General features: G+C 33.2%; 2 protein-coding genes and 3 non-coding genes across 5 annotated transcripts in view; 2 read left to right on the top strand and 3 right to left on the bottom strand.

The window, feature by feature from the left end:
- The window catches only part of LOC124441042 (sperm-associated antigen 17-like), a 33,562-nt gene that overhangs the window by 1,081 nt on the left and 10,309 nt on the right, over positions 1-22,172 (top strand). The window contains exons 4-5 of the mRNA XM_046991474.1: positions 55-390; positions 459-535. Of these exons, the coding sequence (XP_046847430.1) occupies positions 55-390; positions 459-535 (413 nt within the window). The remainder of the gene's footprint in view (positions 1-54; positions 391-458; positions 536-22,172) is intronic.
- On the bottom strand, positions 1,160-1,231 carry Trnap-ugg. The gene has a single exon. It is a non-coding gene; the product is annotated as a tRNA-Pro (tRNA).
- On the bottom strand, positions 11,113-12,773 carry LOC124442729 (beta-2 adrenergic receptor-like). Its single transcript, XM_046993218.1, has one exon. It carries the CDS (start codon positions 12,580-12,582, stop codon positions 11,647-11,649), a length of 936 nt encoding a protein of 311 aa, XP_046849174.1. The 5' UTR covers positions 12,583-12,773; the 3' UTR covers positions 11,113-11,646.
- Positions 15,929-15,999, top strand: Trnag-gcc. The gene has a single exon. It is a non-coding gene; the product is annotated as a tRNA-Gly (tRNA).
- On the bottom strand, positions 16,456-16,527 carry Trnap-ugg. Its single transcript has one exon. It is a non-coding gene; the product is annotated as a tRNA-Pro (tRNA).

Below are 22,172 nucleotides of genomic sequence, written 5' to 3'. Positions count from 1 at the left end.
TTAGAGAAACTCTTTTTAATTAATAAACGTACTTTTTCTTTCTTACTGCTATAGAAAATGTTCCGCAATATTCAAACTGGTCTAGGTCAGCGGTTTTAGAGAACCCAGATCTTGAAAGAGGACAATCGCCTGGGGATGTCTCTCCAGTCGAAAGTAGTACACCTTTTGTCAGTCGTCCAGTGAATCCTACTCCTGCACAAGCTGGTGGTGTACCTACCTCCCCGTCGACACGACCCACCAACCCCACCCCCCGTCAAGCATCGACTGTCTTGAGCAATGAAAGTGTTTTAGATTCCCCCCGTACCAAACAATCTATAGTCCGAAGTTCGACTTTAGAATCATTGTTGGAAATGCAACATGAAGTATTGAGTTCAGATGTTACGTCATCAAGTAAGTGATAATTGGTGCAATGTGTAGTACGTAAAAACAGCATTTATGTTTATGTTATCGTTACACAGAGACATCTTGTGATAATCATGACAATTTACCCAACGTTATCATGGGTGGAAAACCTGGTGCTCTACCAAACTCTCAGGTGAGATGATAACAAAATTTTTAAATATTGGACACAGGCAAAAGTTTAATTTGCTTGTGAGGTCACAGACTACGTTACAATTGCCTCGGTATCAATTATTGGTATCTCAGTGGTAGAATTCTCGCCTGCCACGCGGGAGGCCCGGGTTCGATTCCCGGCCAATGCATCTTTCCTTTTGAACACTTCAACTTTTTTTGTTTATTGTATTTTGTAATTTGTTCTCAGTTCGTTTCTTCACTTAACATGTGCCTTCAGTGCTTTTTTACCTGGACGGTGGACTAGTTGTGCTAAGCAGTCGCTGAATAGTGAAGATTGCGCTATTTATGCAAATGCGGGCTCGTGCCAATTCTTAAAAGGTGCAATGCGCAGACATATGTTCCAAAATAATTTTAAATTTGGTCAAAATCATATTTATAGCTGACAGTTTACATTGGTCCACATTTAGTAAACTTTATGATGCTTTCATTTCATTTTGTTATTTTGACTGTTTTATAGAATCGTAACAATTTTTTGCATGAAATTATTTGTCTTTGTCGGCAAAAGTTGCTCAATTGGTAAGGATTTTTCAGCGCAAGTCATTAGAATAATATTTTTTTAAGGAAGTTATGATGAAATCGTAAAAGCGGGCTCAGGCGGGAATCGAACCCGCGGCCTCTCGCACCCAAAGCGAGAATCATACCACTAGACCACTGAGCCTTGGTTCTTAAAGAATTGTGTACGATGTTTTATATAAAATAATGAAAATACCTGTAAAACAACGTGTACTTTGTTGTATATTCGCACGTGTGTCGACGTTGTCTTGGCAACTATTACAGGTCGTGACCTTTAATTCAGTGGTTATTTTCACATGTAAATAAACACTTGTTGTGTTGGCTATTGTTAACATGAGAAGATTTACTCATAAAAATACAGTCCCCCAAAAACAGAGCTCTTGTTGCTGAAATTTTCGTCTCTTAGTTGTAGCTTGCTTCAAAAGTTGCTTGAGTAAATTTTAAATCGAAAATGGCTTCTAAATACGACATGTGAAAATTCATTTCAATTTTCATATCAACTCAAATTATTTTCTACTGAATTAAATAAGATAAAATGAAGGACAGATATATAAAATTTGAAAATACGTTGCATTTTCTTTGAAAAATCTTTAAAATCATCAGTGTTTGTAAAGGACATAGAGAAACTAATTTTTATGTCTATCAATCAGAAACCCATGTTTTATAATTCCATTTTTTGTTTCCTTGATCCTTTTATTTCTTATTCTTCTCTGGGATATCAGTTTTAAAGATAGAGGATCCTGTCCGACGTAAAGTTCAAACTGCTTCTGTTATTGGAAAGAACAACACAAGAGGTTTTGAGCTTTCTCCACCAGAGGTGGACATGGGGTACTTAAAGAAGGTCACACGTATGTACATTCGGTGATATTAAGGAACATTGGTATTGATAGCTGTAGATTCAAAGTACGACAACCTCCTCCATCGACTGGTATCAAAGTTTTGTTTAATCATGGTCCTGTAAGTTTTTTGTTTTCAATTAATTATACATTCTTAAATACCCTTTCTACCGCTTATAATCCCTAAGTATACCCCTTTACCCTAAGTATAACCTATTCTTGTGTATAGTTCAGTATAAATTAGCATCAATGATAATTTCAAGGCATACGACTCGAAAATTTTGCTATTTAAATTATATTTTCACTCAACAGGATTTTGAAACTGACAGCGTATTTTCTAAACAGTGTACGTACATTGCTTCTCATTCTCAAGATATTGAAATTTTATAATTCCTTTACACAAATTTTACATCATTTTGCATTTAACAAAGTTTTAAACATCCTTTGGTTTCGTTGAAATGATCAAGCAATATTTAATACCATTAATTCTTCACAATGAAGGGAATTCTGCTCTGTTAAAGTAAAATATCAGCAAATGTACCTGCTATTTCAAATTTTCATTATGCTATGTGACGTCACATGCTGTGTAAAGCGTACAGTGCGTAAACTCCAATATCTTGAGAACAAAATTGACATGAACAAACTGTTTTAGAAGATTTTCATGATAACGTTCAATGGAAATATAATATAAATAGCACAATCCAATCATAAGCTCTTAAATGAAGATATGATCTTCGGACTTTGCTGGACAATTTAAGCAATTGTCTCAGGACCTGAAAATCGTAATCATAAGCTCTTACATTGAAAAGCAACAAAGCAATTTCTATTGTGCTGCTTGATGGGCTAATAAACTGCAATGGTTGTGAATGACACACGTTTTTCAATGAAATAAAACCTGTGTCTTACTTTTTCTTTGGTTGTTGCATTTTTAATTTATAGATTGCAGCAGGAATGACGAGAAAACTAGACATTGAAATGTTTGCTGTAGCTGTTGGTGTATCTGGAGAAAGTGGAGTTGGATCTGTTGGTCATCACATTGAAATAATTGGCGAAAATGAAATTTTTTATCTTCCTGTGTTGGCCAGTATCCTTTGATTTTATGAATAGTTTGTGTGACAGGAATATTTATATTATAAAATTCATGCTCATACAGAGAATGAGAACAGTCTTAAAATATATAAGAAATAAGATAACGTGTGTCTGTGTAGGTAGTGATGAATGAACAACAGAGAACGAGAACATCTTTACACTACATAAAATATATAAGAAATAAGATAATGTGTGTCTGTGTAGGTAGTGATGAATGAACAACAGAGAACGAGAACAGTCTTTAGACTATATAAAATATATAAGAAATAAGATAACGCATGTCAGTTTAGGTAGTGATGAATGAACAACAGAGAATGAGAACATCTTTACACCACATAAAACATTTAAGAAATAAGATAACGTGGTTCTCTGTAAATAAAGATGAATGAACAACAGAGAACGAGAACAGTTTTTACACGATCCAAAACATATAAGAACTAAGATAAAGTGTGTCAGTGTAGGTAGTGATGAATGAACAACAGAGAACAAAACAGTCAACTTAGTTACAAATCATAGCATTCTTTAATGATATTGTCAGCTATTTTAACCGCTTATGAGTATGACAATCGTTCAAATTCGTTTCCCAAGGTTATCTCAGTAAAGGAACTCGTATGATTGACAATCGACCACCATCAAGAGACGCTATTCGTCCTCGAAGAAATCATATGTATTCTGATGTTTCCAAACAATTTTAAACTTCATAGATTGTTTTATGTATTCTGCGTATAGTTTTTTACCATTGAGTAATTTTAATTACATAAATTATAAATTATATTTATATCTTCTTGTGACCCGAAAGTTAAAAGCGCTTTCAAAATTATGGCATCAATTTGTATGATTTAGGGGCTGATTACATGAGCCTGGTAACCTGAATTCAGAGAGGCGGGAAATGATTTTGAGTCATCGAAAGGAGCAAAAATTTTAAGCGCAAAACTTTTCTTATGCGTTAGTTGTAACTTTCAAATCATGCACAATTATTTGTTTTCATTTTAAAGATTTTGTAAATTTGCAAAGTCAGAGCATAGAGAAATTGCTCAAACAAGTTTTTGTCGAAGTATTTAATCTTTTCCATTTGCCAAAATGATTTAACGCTTCGATGAATCCCGGCTACCTTTTAAATTTGTATTCGAGTTGTATTTATTGGTTTTAAGTGAGTTTTGACTACCATTGATGGTGTTCAAAGCGTGTATTGTTCATGGTCAGCGAGGGAATAAAGAAAAGAATAAAGCTATTTAATTGTGAAGTCTGTTTTTTAATTTATTCATTGAACCTGTGTATGAATTTGCTTTGCAAATACATATGGTAGTTTTACTGTCGTCAAAGTTTTCGATGGTTCATAAAAAGTTTTCAAAAGTTAGTGGAAAGGATGTTGTCTATGCGAGGAAAAGACTGTCAACATAACAAGACATAAAATTTGAGGAAGGAATAAGCTAAAGCTAAGAATAAAAAACTTCGAGAATGTGAAGAAAATAGCGAAAGATTTACTTGTTTCTTAAGTATTGACGATGTAACAGTCGAAGAAGATAGCTATTAACAACTGGCTTGGTAAACTTTCCCTCGAGGTAATGTAATTTTAATCAACTTTAAAGCGGTAACATGCAGCCATTAACGTTTTGCACTCACCAGAACTGTGAAGGATTCAAGTGATGAAAAGTCAACCGAAACAAGTTAATGCAATTTCTACACTTGACTGGCAAGAAGAGTGAAATGTTGAAATAAGGCGTATTAGCTCTAATACTAATTAAGGATGTTTAGTCCAAACGTTCCTCGTAAATATATTGATGGTTTGCAAAGGTTTGTGGGATGGAGTGAAGACAACCGTGGTGTCGACTTTTGTGTATTACAGGAGAAGCAGGGTTAAGGTTTTGAAGAAGACACCAGTTATTATCTTCATTTTCCCTCTCACATTTGTTTCTGTTTTAGGTTCTGGACTAATCGTCGATGACATGAGAAAGTTCATAGATGTAAAATCATTAATCACCTGTCCTAAAGTCTTGGTTTTTGGTCATGTTGTTCAATATAAACCTTCAGACAGTTTACATTGCCAAACCATTTCACCAACATCCATCAATATGAACCTTCAGACAGTTTACATTGCCAAACCATTTCACCAACATCCATCAATATGAACCTTCAGACAGTTTACATTGCCAAACCATTTCACCAACATCCATCAATATGAACCTTCAGACAGTTTACATTGCCAAACCATTTCACCAGCATCCATCAATATGGCGACTTTGTCTATTTCAACGTGAAAGACATGACTTTGAAGATATACAAAAAGAGTTCAAAATTAGCAAGTAAATTGGTTAAAAAGGTAATCACTGTTTAATCATAAAATAGTTATTGATATTCCTGACGCGAGATTGACTTTATACATTTTTATTACATATAGAAACATGTTATAGTATTACTAAGAAAAATTCAAAATAAGGTGACAGCTTCAAAATGACATCATAGATTTCTACCAATTTTACAGGGAAGATAAAATCAAGGAAAATTCCTTAAAGAGCTTTGCTCTCTGGGTAAGAGACTGTTTACAGTTGAGAATACAGTTGGAAGACTGTTGAGCAGATAAAACAAAGGCAATTTATTCACTAGTTATGTCATAGTGAACATAACTTAAAGACAAGCTAAACATCTTTCATAAAATTTAAGCCTATTTTGTACAACTAATTTTATTAAGTTATATTTTGTATTACACTACGTATATACTATACACAACACATTGGCTTTAGAACTATTTTCTTGTATAATCCAAGAACCTGAAATATTCGAGGAACAGCAAAATTTCATCATTATTATCGCAAGAATAGTCTTCAACATTAACTAAAGTAGTAAGGTCTAGGACCACGACATTGAGTGAGAGAAAATGCTTCCCCGCATCCTCGTCCCAGTCGGCCTCACGATTTTATAAAACAGCTAAACTTATTCAAGGCTCTATAGTCTACAGGAATACATCTGAGTAAATTAACCATTTACAATAATTTGAGTAGATATTTTAAAATGATAACGTCATTCTGTCAGAAGATTCAATTTTTCAAAATTTCTATCGTCGTCGCTTTTAGAGACCATTAGATGTTTTTGGTGTTACGAAATAATGTTCTTTATCTTTTCTATGAATTACCCAGATAAATTGCAACACCGTGCAAACAGTAGCTTGAAAGATCTTCTGTATTCCTTGTCACGTATTCCATATATAAAAGCATTTGTCACGGAATTTGTTGCAGCCAAAAGTATTGCTACACGAAGTACGTTTAAAGAAATACAGCCACCATTACAAATGACAAACTTTATAAACACCATCACAGAAAATGGTGTTATACAGAGTAAAAAATATCCAAAAACGACACGAATTGTTTTGAAGAGTTTAAACTGTTGTGTGAAGTTTTTTCGTGAGTTAAAATCATCTGTAGCGGTTGAATCACTTGTTTGTAGTGATGAAGCTTGTGCTGCTGTTTTTCGACTTTGGTTTCGAGCAATTTGTATAGTTTTCACATTGAAAACCATGATAACACCAAGTGGAAGAAGAAAGAATAAAATAGTGCAAATTGAAACAACTATTTCGCTTGGATAACATTCAAATGGCATTTTGGAACTTTTGTATTGAAAACATCATAATGAAATTAAGAAAACCAGTGATCCATGCTGAAGCCAAAGCTATAGACACCTTTTTTTGGGTGACAATTTGAGGATACTTTAGGGGTAATGCAATACAAATGTAACGATCAATTGTGAGCATCATAAGATTCACATATGATGTCGATATGGTCGCGTACCAAAGGGAATATATCAGTTTACAAGGTACAGATAGTTTGGTTACTCCCATCAAAAGTTGAGTTACCATTACAATATACAATGGAAGAGAGATCCCACAAACGACAAGATCTGAAACAGCCAAATTTATAACAAAATAGCTGCTTGTATTTTTATTTGTGTTCCAACGAACATTGTACAATATCACAAAAATATTTCCTGTAACTCCAATAATTACACACAATGATTGAACCGTTACGTCAAATATTGCAAACGCTTGAGACTGCTCATTTGTGTGATTCATTTCTTTTACACACTCTTTGTTGCCGTTTCTTAGTACGATTGAAGGAACAGCTTTATATAGTTTCACTTTAAGTTGTCAAATACCAGCTGAACTGTGCGCATCATGGCAACGCATCAACACAACGCAGATGCGCTCTTAAAAGTTCATTTAGAGGACAAATAAAAACAATTGACATAAAAACAATTTTTTACGATATTTTGACAATTAAAATATTTTAAATAAAATTATTTTAAATTGTAGAGTTCCAAGTTGAAAACTGTCGAGTGTGTAATATAAGTGTGTTAAAACGACACGATGGATATATTATTGATGGAGTTTTGGTTATTGCTATGAAAAATAATAACTTATAAAATTTTCTAACTTTTAACATTGTAGAGGCGCACATGTAAAAGTTTCTCTACAGCTTGTTTATACTATCTTAATTGAAATGTCTTGTTGCAAACCCCCTGTGGCTTTTTTATTGAAAATATGTTAAAGTAAGATACATTTTCTGTTTTTGTTCATATAACTAAATTGCTGTATCCCGAGCTGGACGTTGTCTTTAGTTATTACAAGCAATCGTTGAAAAAGTGAAATATATATTAACAATAAAATAGAGACTTTGTCGTGGTGACAAATCTGAAAATATTTTTAAAGATAGCAAATACCATAGTGAATGGTAAAAGTACTATAATAAGTTGATAGTTTTTATAAAAGAACTGTTTATAGAAAAGAGCACTAACCCACTAGTTTTAAATTTAACGACAAGATGCATGTGAGCAGACTACTCCTAAGGTGTCAACGTATTGTGCTGATTCTTATTCATAAGACAATTTTAGAATCATTAAGAAATACCGTTCATTTTTTCAGTTAAGCGTCATGAAAGATGTTTTAATTAAGTTAACCAATCCCGTCCTCCGCCGACAAAAAATTTATATTTTTAATTTATCCCTGTTTTAAGCGTCATCTTCGCTTTTGGACATGGCATTATAAATATCGGTAGATTGTAAATTATCATTTAGCAGACGTTGACACTTGAGGTGTAGTCTGCCGAATTGCATCATGTCGTTTAATTTAGAACAATTGAGTTAGTGCTCTTTACTTAAAACAGTTTTTTAAGAAATACTACCTTATTACTTTTACCATTCACTATCGTATTTGCTATCTTTAGAACTAAATATTAACACTAAAAATAAAGTCTCGTAGCTATAAGAACATGATATGACTTCGTGTAGAGAAGTTAGAATCACTTTTTTGCATATTGTGCATACGAAGATAAATGTCCAACTGTGTAATGAGTTAACTCTGATACATCATTACTACCTCTACACTCCCAATGTGACAATTCAACGAAATTAAGACAGTTTGAGAAATTTTTCGCAATTCGCAATTTCAGAAATGTTTACTGTTGTTTACGTGTTACGAAATATGTATAAATACTAAATGTTTTGTAAATATGCATATCATCAAAATTAAAAAGACGAAACTATGATTGTAGAACTATTTTTTAACTCCGACAAATAAACTTCTTTCAATAGAATTATATAATTTACTGCCCGCGTTTTAAGAAGGAGATCACGCGACAAAATTTTGTGATTTGAGAGAGCTCTTGTTTGTCGTGCTACAAGCGTGTTAAACAATTATTGAGCTACGTTTATCCTGACATTTTTAACACAAGATGTGTTTTTAAAAGTTTAATTAGATGGATATTGTGGACTTGTCGTAGTTTGAAAATAACAGTATTTTTAATAGAAGTATTTTAAAGTGCATTCATTTATATTTTATAAATGTTTACGTTTCAAGCTTAAAAATTTACGAATGAAATATAAATGCATCAAAAAGAAAAAGATTAGTTGTATATTGTTTGTGATGCTATAGTTAGTTGTTGCCATGACTATGAACGGTTAGTCGAGTGGACTAACATGCTCGAGCGCATGCGCAGATGATTTCTCAATTAAATTGTTACTAAGCATTCTATAACTTCAAAATCGGTAAAAGTAGATGCAGTTGATCGTTGCCATGACCAGGAACTTGCGCAGCTGCTCAAGTCGACAGCGCATGCTCAAGCAGACTGCGCATGCGCAGATTAATAATCTTAAAATTTGTGACTGAGCGCTCTTATTACTCCATAATCGGTACTTGTACATACAGTTGGTCATTGCCATGATAATGAACTTGGAGAGTTGGTGAAGTTGACTACGCATGCATGCTGAGATTAATTCTCAAGCGAGGGAGCTCTGAAATTGGTGCTTATAGGTGCGTTTACCAAATTTTCAACCATATATTATTTAAACGCTCTTTGTCTTCTTAAGATTGTTTTGACAAGTGCATATTAAACTCACCAACATTTTGTTGGTGACAGACGGGAAAGAGACCTCACGCAGTTTCCACCGTTAGAAAAAAAGAAAGATGGACCAAAATTTGGTTTCAATGCAGGTGGTCTTTATTTCATTGTTATATTGATGTTTCATTTGACTTTTGGACCAAAATTTGGTACCAATGCAGGTGGTCTTTATTTCATTGTTATATTGATGTTTCATTTGACTTTTGGTCCAAAATTTGGTACCAATGCAGGTGGTCTTTATTTCATTGTTATATTGATGTTTCATTTGACTTTTGGACCAAAATTTGGTACCAATGCAGGTGGTCTTTATTTTATTCTTATATTGATGTTTCATTTGAATTTTGGTCCAAAATTTGGTACCAATGCAGGTGGTCTTTATTTCATTCTTATATTGATGTTTCATTTGACTTTTGACCAAAATTTGGTACCAATGCAGGTGGTCTTTATTTCATTCTTATATTGATGTTTCATTTGAATTTTGGACCAAAATTTGGTACCAATGCAGGTGGTCTTTATTTTATTCTTATATTGATGTTTCATTTGAATTTTGGTCCAAAATTTGGTACCAATGCAGGTGGTCTTTATTTCATTCTTATATTGATGTTTCATTTGACTTTTGGACCAAAATTTGGTACCAATGCAGGTGGTCTTTATTTTATTCTTATATTGATGTTTCATTTGAATTTTGGACCAAAATTTGGTACCAATGCAGGTGGTCTTTATTTTATTCTTATATTGATGTTTCATTTGAATTTTGGTCCAAAATTTAGTACCAATGCAGGTGGTCTTTATTTCATTCTTATATTGATGTTTCATTTGACTTTTGAACCAAAATTTGGTACCAATGCAGGTGGTCTTTATTTCATTGTTATATTGATGTTTCATTTGAATTTTGGTCCAAAATTTGGTACCAATGCAGGTGGTATTTATTTCATTGTTATATTGATGTTTCATTTGACTTTTGGACTAAAATTTGGTACCAATGCAGGTGGTCTTTATTTCATTGTTTTATTGATGTTTCATTTGAATTTGTGGTATTTTGAGATTGTTTTTTGATAAATCGATAGTTTGGTTTTAGGTTGGCAAAGTTAAGGGTTTGCAGGTGTATTGCAGAGATATCAACGTTCATACCTGTGGGTGTGTTGCAGGGTTAAAATGGTTCAATTTAGGGGATGGCACCAGTTCTTATCCTAATTTTCCCGCTCATTTTTCTTCTTGTTTCAGGTTGTGGACTAGTCATTGACAACATGAGAAAGCCCGTTGATGTAAAATCATTATTAACTTGTCCCAAAGTCTTGGTTTTGCGTCATGTTGTTCAATATGAGCCTTCGGACATCGTACATCGCGAAACTATTTCAACGGCATTCCGTCAATATGGCGAGTACGTGACAAAACTTCAACTTCAGTGCGATAACTGTCTGCCGAAGGAGTCACGTGACAGGGAAGAAGTAAAAAGAGCAAATGGATTGGTTGAAAAGGTAAGCATTTTTTATCATAAAGCGGTTATATTATGATACGAGACTGCCTCTATATTTTAATTACATCAAGGAATATATCATAGTATTACTTAAAGTTACACTATAGGAAAATTTTAAGATGACAACAGTAAAGATTGTGGTCAAATTATCAAAGTTTATTTATAATGACGTGAATGTTACTCACTAATATCATAGTGTCATAGTGCACATAAATAAAAGTCAAGATGGAAATGCATATTTTTCTACAAATCTAAAACTATTTTATACGACTCATTTAAAGTTATATTTTGTACTGCACTGAGCTTAGATTTCTTCACGGATCTCCTAAAGTGAATGTACATCAGTGAATTCATTTGTTTTTTGAACTTTGTTTTCCACCAGATGCAAGAACTTTAATAATAGTTGGGGTAGTTGAGTTTAATTATAGCCATAATCAGCATTTATAAAGTTCAGAGTCCCCGAGAATGATGGAGTTGGGATCTTTCTCTAAGCCCCCCATTCTAGTTAGACACACGTTTTTAGAGAAGTAAAATCATGCAAGGCTCCTTTAAGAAAAAACTTTGGGGTCTCTGTTACAGACCTTTAAAGTTGAGAACAGTTTAGAAAATCAACCTGGCAGATATTTAAAAGCATAACGTCCTATTTCCTCAAGAGAAGCCTTAAGCCTCGCATTTTGTCTTGGCCACCCTAAGAGAGACAGTTATCATTAGATTTTTTTCGTGTTATGCTAGAATGTTCTTTTCCGTTTCTTTTTATTCTCTTTTCTATTGATTACCCAGATAAATTGCAACATCGCGCAAACATTTGTTTGAAAGATCTTCTGTATTTCTTATCTCGTATTCCATAAATGAAAGCATTTGTAATGGAGTTTGTTGCAGCCAGAAGCGAAATTCCAACGAGAACTTTTAGAGGAATACAGGCATGATTGCAAATTACAAACTTGATAAAACGTATCACAGGAAAAGGTGTTACACAGAGTAAAAAACAACCAAAAACGACACGGATTGTTTTGAAGAGTTTCATTTGTCGTGAAAAGTTTTTTCTTGAGTTCAAATCATCTGCGGACGTTGAATTATTTGTTTGTGATAATGAAGCTTGTGCTGCTATTTTTTGACCTTGACTTCGAGCAATTTGTACAGTTTTCACATTGAAAACGATCGTAACACCAAGTGGAACAAAGAAAAAGAAAAAAATACCAACTGAACCAGCTATTTTGTTCACATCGCATAACAATAGCACGTCGGTAGCTCTTGTGGTGAAAAATATCATAATGTAATAAAGAAAGCCAGTGATCCATACTGAAGCCAAAGCTATAGACACCTTTCTTTTAGTGACAATATGAGGATACTTTAAGGGAAATGCAATACAAATGTAACGATCAATTGTGAGCATCATGAGGTTCACTACAGAAAGCGATATACTTGCGCACAAAATGGAAATGAATAATTCGCAAGGTAGGCCTGTTTTTCCCATCAAAGAGAGTGTATTTTTTGCGATAACCATCGGGATAGTTATCCCACAAACGACAAGATCCGACAAAGCCAAATTAGTAACAAAATAACTGGTGGTGTTTTTATCTTTATTCCAACGAACATTGTGCCATATCACAAAAACGTTTCCTGTAACTCCAATTATTATAAACAATGATTCAAATGTTATTAGAAATATCCCAAAAGTTTGTGGTATTTGCTTGTTTGTAGGATTCATTGTTCTTTTTCATCAGTTTTTAGTCTCGTTTGTAAGAGAATCCTTGGATGAAATAAGAACAACAGCTTTCGTATCAACATAAGTAGTCAAATTCTAATATTGAACTGCGTTCTTCATGACAACGTTAACACCAGATGTGTTTTGAAAACTTTATTTAGATGAAAGTTTATTAGCTAACATTGGCATAACAAATTCATTTTTCGATAGTTTGATAAAGCAGTCATTACTATATGTTAAATATAATTGCTTAAAAACGTAATCATTTCTATTTTATGAGTGTTTCAGTTACAAATTTAAAGATCAATAATAAAATATAAATGTGTTGTAAGAAGGAGAAGTGGCGCGGGGAATAGTACTATGTTATTTAGATAACTATGAAAAAAGGATACTCTTTAAAATTATTATAAACAATGATTCAAATGTTATTAGAAATATCACAAAAGTTTGTGGTATTTGGTTGTATGTAGAATTCATTGTTTTCATCAGTTTTTAGTCTCGTTTGTAAGAGAATCCTTGCATGTAATAAGAACAACAGCTTTCGTATCAACATAAGTAGTCGAATGCTAATATTGAACTGCGTGCTTCATGACAAAGTTAACACCAGATGTGTTTTGAAAACTTTATTTAGATGAAAATTTATTAGCTAACATTGACATAACAAATTCATTTACGATAGTTTGATAAAGCAGTCATTACTATATGTTAAATAGAATTGCTTAAAACGTAATCATTTCTATTTTATGAATGTTTCATATACAAATTTAAAGATCAAGGATGAAAAATAAATGTGTTGTAAGAAAGAAGTGGTGTGGGAATAGTTCTATGTTATTTAGATAACTATGAAAAAGGATACTCTTTAAAAGTTTACTGCTGTGTCATAATGTGGAAGCACTTTCAATAATTTCGTCACAGAGTGCATTGTCTCAGGTTAAATTACGATATTGCAAACCCCTGTGGCTTTTTTTATTGAAAATACATCAAAGGAAAACACGTTTTTCTGTTTTTATTATTATAAATAACGAAATATTTCATCGACATTAAAGGAAAACACGGTTTTCTGTTTTTATTATTATAAATAACGAAATATTTCATCGACATTCAAAGGAAAACACGATTTTCTGTTTTTATTATTATAAATAACGAAATATTTCATCGACATGCAAAGGAAAACACGTTTTTCTGTTTTTATTATTATAAATAACGAAATATTTCATCGACATTTTCTTTAGTTATTGCTAGCAAACGCCGGTTACTAACAATAAAGTCTCGCTTTATGATGGTCTGTTATGGCTTCATTAACAAGGAGGTCACTTTTCTTTGAAGAGTTTTTATTAAAACGTAGCGGAAACGATTAAAATTCCTTATAGCGTGTAATAGGTTATCGTGTTAGAGACTAGAAAATGTCAAAAAATTGTGTGAACGTTAAGTGAACTAGAGCTACCCTTCATGCTTAAACTTAGTAAAGCTATTGATTGACATGTAAATAATCCATTTAAAAAACTTTGAAAAATGACATTGGATTAATGATACATTTCATCAAAACTTTTGAACGATATATTTTAGACAAAATAATTTCAACCGTTTATAGATAAGAAAGATAACAATCCAAATATTCCCGTTTGGATGAAGGAAGGATTTTATCATGTGTACTTTAGTTTTACAAAGCAAACTAGAGTATATGTAATAATTTATCGTAACTAATACTTTGAATTCACCGGGGCATTTTATTTCATTTTTAGTACGAGCGGCAAAATTCTCTGAAAAATGATCTCAAAGCTGATGTAAATGGTAATGTTTAAACTTGGTTTCTATTTCGTTTTAATTTTCCTGTCCCTATCATGAAAACAATACATTCAATAACGTCGTTGTTTCTTTATTAAACTTCTTGCTGACTTTGTTGTAAAATTGTGTCGTCTTCTTTTGTCTATTTTTGAAAGAATCAGTTTACAAAAACCATCGTAATTCATACAGTTTATTTTGAACATAGAAAAGTCAAGTTATTTTATGTTTACTACAGGTACAAGAAAAGTATTTGAAGTCTGTAGCACCTGTCGAAAAGCCCGCACCACCTGCGCCAGCCTGGAAACGCACGGCCGAGGAATGGGAACGAGATCGTATAGATTTGGCTAAACTAGAATACGGCAAACATGCATTACGTCATCGTGAAGTTCCGCCATATTTTGAAACGGCGAAGGGTCAAGCTTTTCTAAGTGCTTTAAATCGCGGTCCTGATATGTTGAAGCTCAGTGCTGAACTCGACAAACAAGCTTGTCCAGTTTCTAGTTCGCTTCACACTGAAATGAGTGCATCAATAGAAATTATAGATCAGAGGCATCAAACTTCTCATGGTACGTTACTGTACATAGTTAGAGAAACTCTTTTTGATTAATATACATACTTTTTTCTATCTTACTGCTATAGAAAATGTTCCGCAATCTTCAAACTGGTCTAGGTCAGCGGTTTTAGAGAACCCAGATCTTGATAGAGGACAATCGCCTAGGATGTCTCTCCAGTCGAAAGTAGTACACCATTTGTCAGTCGTCCAGTGAATCCTACTCCTGCACAAGCTGGTGCTGTACCTACCTCCCCGTCGACACGACCCACCAACCCCACCCCCCGTCAAGCATCGACTGTCTTGAGCAATGAAAGTGTTTTAGATTCCCCGTACCAAACAATCTATAGTCCGAAGTTCGACTTTGGAATCATTGTTGGAAATGCAACATGAAGTATTGTGTTCAGATGTTACGTCATCAAGTAAGTGATATTTGGTGCAATATTTGAAAATATTGGACATAGGAAAACTTTGAATTTACTTGTGAGGCCACAGCTACATTATAAGTGCCTCGGTATTGCAGTCATATCTTGCTAGATTAGGTTAGGATTAGGGTTAGGATTTAGGGTTGAGACGGTTTAATGGTGTTTGATGACCAATTAACACCTAAACGCTTAAAACCAAAATATTTGCGTTTTTAACAAGCTGAATAAATTTAATTAATAAACGATTTGCGTAATATTACAGAAAAATGATCAATTGTCATTTGCATTTTACGTCTATTAATGTTGGGAGAGCAGAATTCTTTGTTTGGCAACAATACGCTTTGTTTTAAAAATTAGACTGGTACTTAAGAACAACATTTATGTTTATGTTATCGTTACACAGAGACATCTTGTGATAATCATGACAATTTACCCAAAGTTATCATGGGTGGAAAACCTGGTGCTTTACCAAACTCTCAGGTGAGATGATAACAAAATTTTAAAATATTGGACACAGACAAAGGTTTAATTTGCTTGTGAGGTCACAGATTACGTTGGAATTACCTCGGTATTAACCATTGACATCGAGGCATTGATGGTTCAGTGGTAGAATTCTCGCCTGCCACGCGGGAGGCCCGGGTTCGATTCCCGGCCAATGCATCTTTCTTTTTGAACACTTCAACTTTATTTGTTTATTGTTTTTGTTCTCAGTTCGTTTCTTCACTTAACATGTGCCTTCAGTGCTTTTTACCTGGATGGTGAACTAGTTGTGCTAAGAAGTCGCTAAATGGTGAAGATTGCGCTATTAATGCAAATGGGGCTCGTGCCAACTCTTAGAAAGGTGCAATGCGCAGACATATATTCCAAAATAATTTTAAATTTGGTCAAAATCATATTTATAGCTGACAGTTTTTTGCATTTGTCCACATTTAGTAAACTTTATGATGCTTTCATTTCATTTTTTTTATTTTGACTGTTTTATAGAATAGTAACAATTTTTTTGCATGAAATTATTTGTCTTTATCGGCAAAAGTTGCTCAATTGGTAATGATTTTTCATCGCAAGTCATTACAAAAATATTTTCTGAAGGAATTTATGATGAAATCGTAAAAAGCGGGGCTCAGGCGGGAATCGAACCCGCGGCCTCTCGCACCCAAAGCGAGAATCATACCACTAGACCACTGAGCCTTGGTTCTTTATGAATTGTGGACGATGTTTCATATAAAATAATGAAAATACCTGTAAAAAAACGTGTACTTTGTTGTATATTCGCACGTGTGTCGACGTTGTCTTGGCAACTATTACAGGTCGTGACCTTTAATTCAGTGGTTATTTTCACATGTAATTAAACACTTGTTGTGTTGGCTATTGTTAATTAACATGAGAAGATTTACTCAAAAATACAGTTTCTCCAAAAAAACAGAGCTCTTGTTGCTGAAATTTTCGTCTCTTAGTTGTAGCTTGCTTCAAAAATTGCTTGAGCAAATTTTAAATCGAAAATGGCTTTCAATTTTCATATTTCAATTTTCATATCGACTCAAATTATTTTCTACTGAATTAAATAAGATAAAATGAAGGACAGATATATAAAATTTGAAAATACGTTACATTTTCTTTTAAAAAATCTTTAAAATCATCAGTGTTTGTAAAGGACATAGAGAAACTAATTTTTACGTCAATCAATCAGAAACCCATGTTTTATAATTCCATTTTTTTGTTGTCACTCTGCTCCTTTTTTTTCTCTGGGATATCAGTTTTTGAAGGTAGAGGATCCTGTCCGACGTAAAGTTCAAACTGCTTCTGGTATTGGAAAAAACAACACAAGAGGTTTTGAGCTTTCTCAGCCAGAGGTGGACATGGGGTACTTAAAGAAGGTCACACGTATGTACATTCGGTGATATTAAGGAACATTGGTATTGATAGCTGTAGATTCAAAGTACGACATCCTCCTCCATCGACTGGTATCAAAGTTTTGTTTAATCATGGTCCTGTAAGTTTTTTGTTTTCAATTAATTATACATTCGTAAATACCCTTTCTACCGCTTAATCCCTTAAGTATACCCCCTTTACCCTCGGTATAACCTATTGCGTGTGCATAGTTCAGTATAAATTAGCATCAATGATAATTTCAAGGCATACGACTCGAAAATTTTGCTTTTTAAATTATATTTTCACTCAACAGGATTTTGAAAATGACAGCGTATTTTCTAAAATAGTGTACGTATATTGCTTCTCATTCTCAAGATATTGAAGTTTTTATAATTCTCTTTACACAATTTTTTACATCATTTTGCATTTAACAAAGTTTTAAACATCCTTTGGTTTCGTTGAAATGATCAAGCAATATTTAATACCATTATTTCTTCACAATTAAGGGAATTCTGCTCTGTTAAAGTAAATTATCAGCAAATGTACCTGCTATTTCAAATTTTCATTATGCAATGTGACGTCTTATGCTGTGTAAAGCGTACAGTACATAAACTATAATATCTCAAGAAAGAAAATTGATATGAATAAACTGTTTTAGAATATTTGGTTACGTTTAATGAAAATATAATATTAATGGCACAATTTTCCAATCATAAGCTCTTACATTGACAAGCAACAAAGCAATGTCTATTGTGCTGCTTGATGGGCTAATAAACTGCAATGGTTGGAATGACACATGTTTTCAATGAAATAAAACCTGGTCTTACTTTTTCTTTGGTTGTTGCATTTTTATTGTATAGGTTGCAGCAGGAATGACGAGAAAACTAGACGTTGAAATGTTTGCTGTAGCTGTTGGTGTATCTGGAGAAAGTGGAGTTGGATCTGTTGGTCATCACATTGAGATAATTGGCGAAAATGAAATTTTTTATCTTCCTGTATCAGCCAGTATCCTTTAATTTCATGAATAGTTTGTGTGACAGGAATGTTGATATTATAAAATTCATGCTCATACAGAGAATGAGAACAGTCTTTACGCTGCATAAAATATATAAGAAATGAGATGACGTATGTCTGTGTAGGTAGTGATGAATGAACAACAGAGAACGAGAACATCTTTACACTACATAAAATATATAAGAAATAAGATAACGCATGTCAGTGTAGGTAGTGATGAATGAACAACAAACGACGAGAACATCTTTGCACTACATAAAATATATAAGAAATGAGATAACGTGTGTCTCTGTAAATAAAGATGAATGAACAACAGAGAACAAGAACAGTCTTTACACTACATAAAATATATAAGAAATAAGATAACGTGTGTCAGTGTAGGTGGTGATGAATAAACAACAGAGAACGAGAACAGTTTATACACTATCTAAAACATATAAGAAATAAGATAAATTGTGTCAGTGTAGATAGTGATGAATGAACAACAGAGAACAAAAACAGTCAACTTAGTTACAAATCATAGCATTCTTTAATGATATTGTCAGCTATTTTAACAGCTTATGAGTATGAAAATCGTTCAAATTCGTTTCCCCAAGGTTATCTCAGTAAAGGAACTCGTATGATTGACAATCGACCTCCATCAAGAGACGCTATTCGTCCTCGAAGAAATCATATGTATTCTGACGTTTCCAAACAATTTTAAACTTCATAGATTGTTTTATGTATTCTGCGTATTGTTTTTTACCATTGAGTAATTTTTATTACATAAATTATAAATTATATTTATATCTTCTTGTGACCCAAAAGTTACTATCGCTTTCAAAATTATGGCATCATAGGCTGATTACATGAGCCCGGTAACTAGAGTTCAGCGAGGCGGGAAATGATTTTGAGTCATCGAAAGGAGCAAAAATTTTAAGCGCAAAACTTTCTTAAGCGTAGTTGTAATTTTCAAATCATGCACAATTATTTGTTTTCATTTTAAAGATTTTGCAAATTTGCAAAGTCAGAGCATAGAGAAATTGCTCAAATAAGTTTTTTGTCGTGTATTTAATCTTTTCTATTTGCCAAAATGATTTAATGCTTCGCCGAATCCCGGCTACCGGGCTCATCTGAACAGCCTCTTAAGTTTTTATTCGAGTTGTATTTACTCGTTTTAACTGAATTTTGAATACCATTGATGGCGTTCAAAGCGTGTATTGTTCATGGTCAGCGAGGGAATAAAATAAAGAATAGAGCTATTTAATGGTGAAGTCTGTTTTTGAATTTATTCAGTGAACTTGTGTATGAATTTGCTTTGCAAATACATAGGGTAGTTTTACTGTCGTCGAAGTCTTCGATGGTTCATAAAATGTTTTCAAAAGTTAGTGGAAAGGACGTTGTCTATGCGAGGAAAAGACTGTCAACACAACAGGACATAAAATGTGGGGAAGGAATGAGCTAAAGCTTGGAATAGAGCTTTGAGAATGTGAAGAATGCGAAAGATTTACTTGTGTCTTAAGTATTGGCGATGTAACTATCGAAGAAGATAGCTATTAACAACTTACTTGGTAAACTTTCCTCGAGGTAATGTAATTTTAATCAACTTTAAAGCGGAAATTTCCAGCCATTAACGTTTTGCACTCACCAGAACTGTGAAGGATTCAAGTGCTGAAAAGTCAATCGAAACAAGTTAACGCAATTTCTACACTCGAGTGGCAAGAAGAATGAAATGTTGAAATAAGGCGTATTAGTTTAATACTGATTAAAAATGTTTAGTCCAAACGTTCCTCGTAAATATATTGATGGTACGCACATGTTTGTGGGATGGAGTAAGGACAACCGTGGTGTAGGTTTTTGTGTATTACAGGAGAAGCAGGGTTAAGGTTTTAAAGAAGACACCAGTTATTATCTTTATTTTCCCTCTCACATTTGTTTATGTTTTAGGATCAGGAATAATGGTCGATAACATGAGAAAGTTTATAGGTCTAAAACTATTAATCACCTGTCCCAAAGTCTTGATTTTTGGTCATGTTGTTCAATATGAACCTTCAGACAGTTTACATTGCCAAACCATTTCACCAGCATCCATCAATATGGCTACTTCGTCTATTTCAACGTGAGAGACATGACTTTGAAGATATGCAAAAAGAGATCAAAATTAGCAAGTAAACTGGTTAAAAAGGTAATTACTGTTTAATCATAAAATAGTTATTCATATTCATGACGCGAGATTGACTTTATACATTTTTATTACGTGAAGAAATATATTGTAGTATTACTAAGCAAAATTCAAAATAAGGTGACAGCTTCAAAATGACATCATAGATTGCTACCCAATTTTACAGGGAAGATAAATTCAAGGAAGATTCCTTAAGATGACAACAGTAAAGATTGTTGTCAAATTATCAAATTTTATTTATAATGACGTTAATGTCACTCACTAATCATGTCATAGTACGCATGAATAAAAGTCAAGATGGAAATGCATAATTTTCTACAAATCTATAACTATTTTATACGACTCATTTAAAGTTATATTTTGTACTGCACTGAGCTTAGATTTCTTCACGGATCTCCTAAAGTGAATGTGCATCAGTGAATTCATTTGTTTTTTGAACTATATTTTCCACCAGATGCAAGAACTTTAATAATAGTTGGGGTAGTTGAGTTTAACGATAGCCATGTTCAGCATTTATAAAGTTCAGAATCTCCGAGAGTGATGGAGTTGAGATCTTTATCTAAACCTCCATTCTAGTTAGACACACGTTTTTAGAGAAGTAAAATCATGCAAGGCTCCTTTAAGAAAAAACTTTGAGGTCTCTGTTAGTTACCTTTAAAGTTGACAACAGTTTACAAAATCTGCCTGGCAGATATTTAAAATCATAACGTCCTATTTCCTCAAGAGAAGCCTTAAGCCTCACATTTTTTTGTTACCTTGATCCTTTTTATTTCTTATTCTTCTCTGGGATATCAGTTTTTAAAGATATAGGATCCTGTCCGACGTAGAGTTCAAACTGCTTCTGTTATTGGAAACAACAACACAAGAGGTTTTGAGCTTTCTCCACCAGAGTTGGACATGGGGGTACTTAAAGAAGGTCACACGTATGTACATTCGGTGATATTAAGGAACATTGGTATTGATAGCTGTAGATTCAAAGTACGACAACCTCCTCAATCGACTGGTATCAAAGTTTTGTTTAATCATGGTCCTGTAAGTTTTTTGTTTTCAATTAATTAAATATTCTTAAATACCCTTTCTACCGCTTATATTCCCCTAAGTGTACCCCCTTTTACCCTAAGTATAACGTATTGCGTGTGTATAGTTCAGTATAAATTAGCATCAATGATAATTTCAAGGCATACGACTCGTAAATTTTGCTATTTAAATTATATTTTCACTCAACAGCATTTTGAAAATGACAGCGTATTTTCTAAAACAGTGACGTATATTGCTTCTCATTCTCAAGATATTGAAATTTTTATAATTCGCTTTACACAAATTTTTACATCATTTTGCATTTAATAAAGTTTTAAACATCCTTTGATTTCGTTGAAATGATCAAGCAATATTTAATACCATTAGGGAGGGAATGAAGAGAATTCTGCTCTGTTAAAGTAAAATATCAGCAAATGTATCTGCTATTTCAAATTTCCGTTTTGCAATGTGACGTCACATGCTGTGTAAAGCGTACAGTACATAAACTATAATAACTTGAGAACGAAAATTGATATGAATAAACTGTTTTAGAAGATTTTCCTGGTAACGTTCAATGAAAATATAATATAAATGGCACAATTTTCCAATCATAAGCTCTTACATTGACAAGCAACAAAGCAATTTCTATTCTGCTGCTTGATCGGCTAATAAACTGCAATGGTTGTGAATGACATATGTTTTTCAATGAAAGAAAACCTGTGTCTTACTTTTTCTTTGGTTGTTGCATTTTTATTATATAGGTTGCAGCAGG

The sequence above is a fragment of the Xenia sp. Carnegie-2017 genome, unplaced genomic scaffold (assembly GCF_021976095.1).
Source record: "Xenia sp. Carnegie-2017 unplaced genomic scaffold, XeniaSp_v1 HiC_scaffold_20, whole genome shotgun sequence".
In the NCBI taxonomy this organism is placed as follows: Eukaryota; Metazoa; Cnidaria; class Anthozoa; order Malacalcyonacea; family Xeniidae; genus Xenia; species Xenia sp. Carnegie-2017.
The sequence above is the reverse complement of the archived record's forward strand: the minus strand, read 5'-3'. Positions and strand labels throughout refer to the sequence as shown.

What these genes read in the sequence shown, in the direction of transcription:
- LOC124442729 (XM_046993218.1), bottom strand. Translation starts at nt 12,582, where the DNA reads ATGAATCCTACAAACAAGCAAATACCACAAACTTTTGGGATATTTCTA.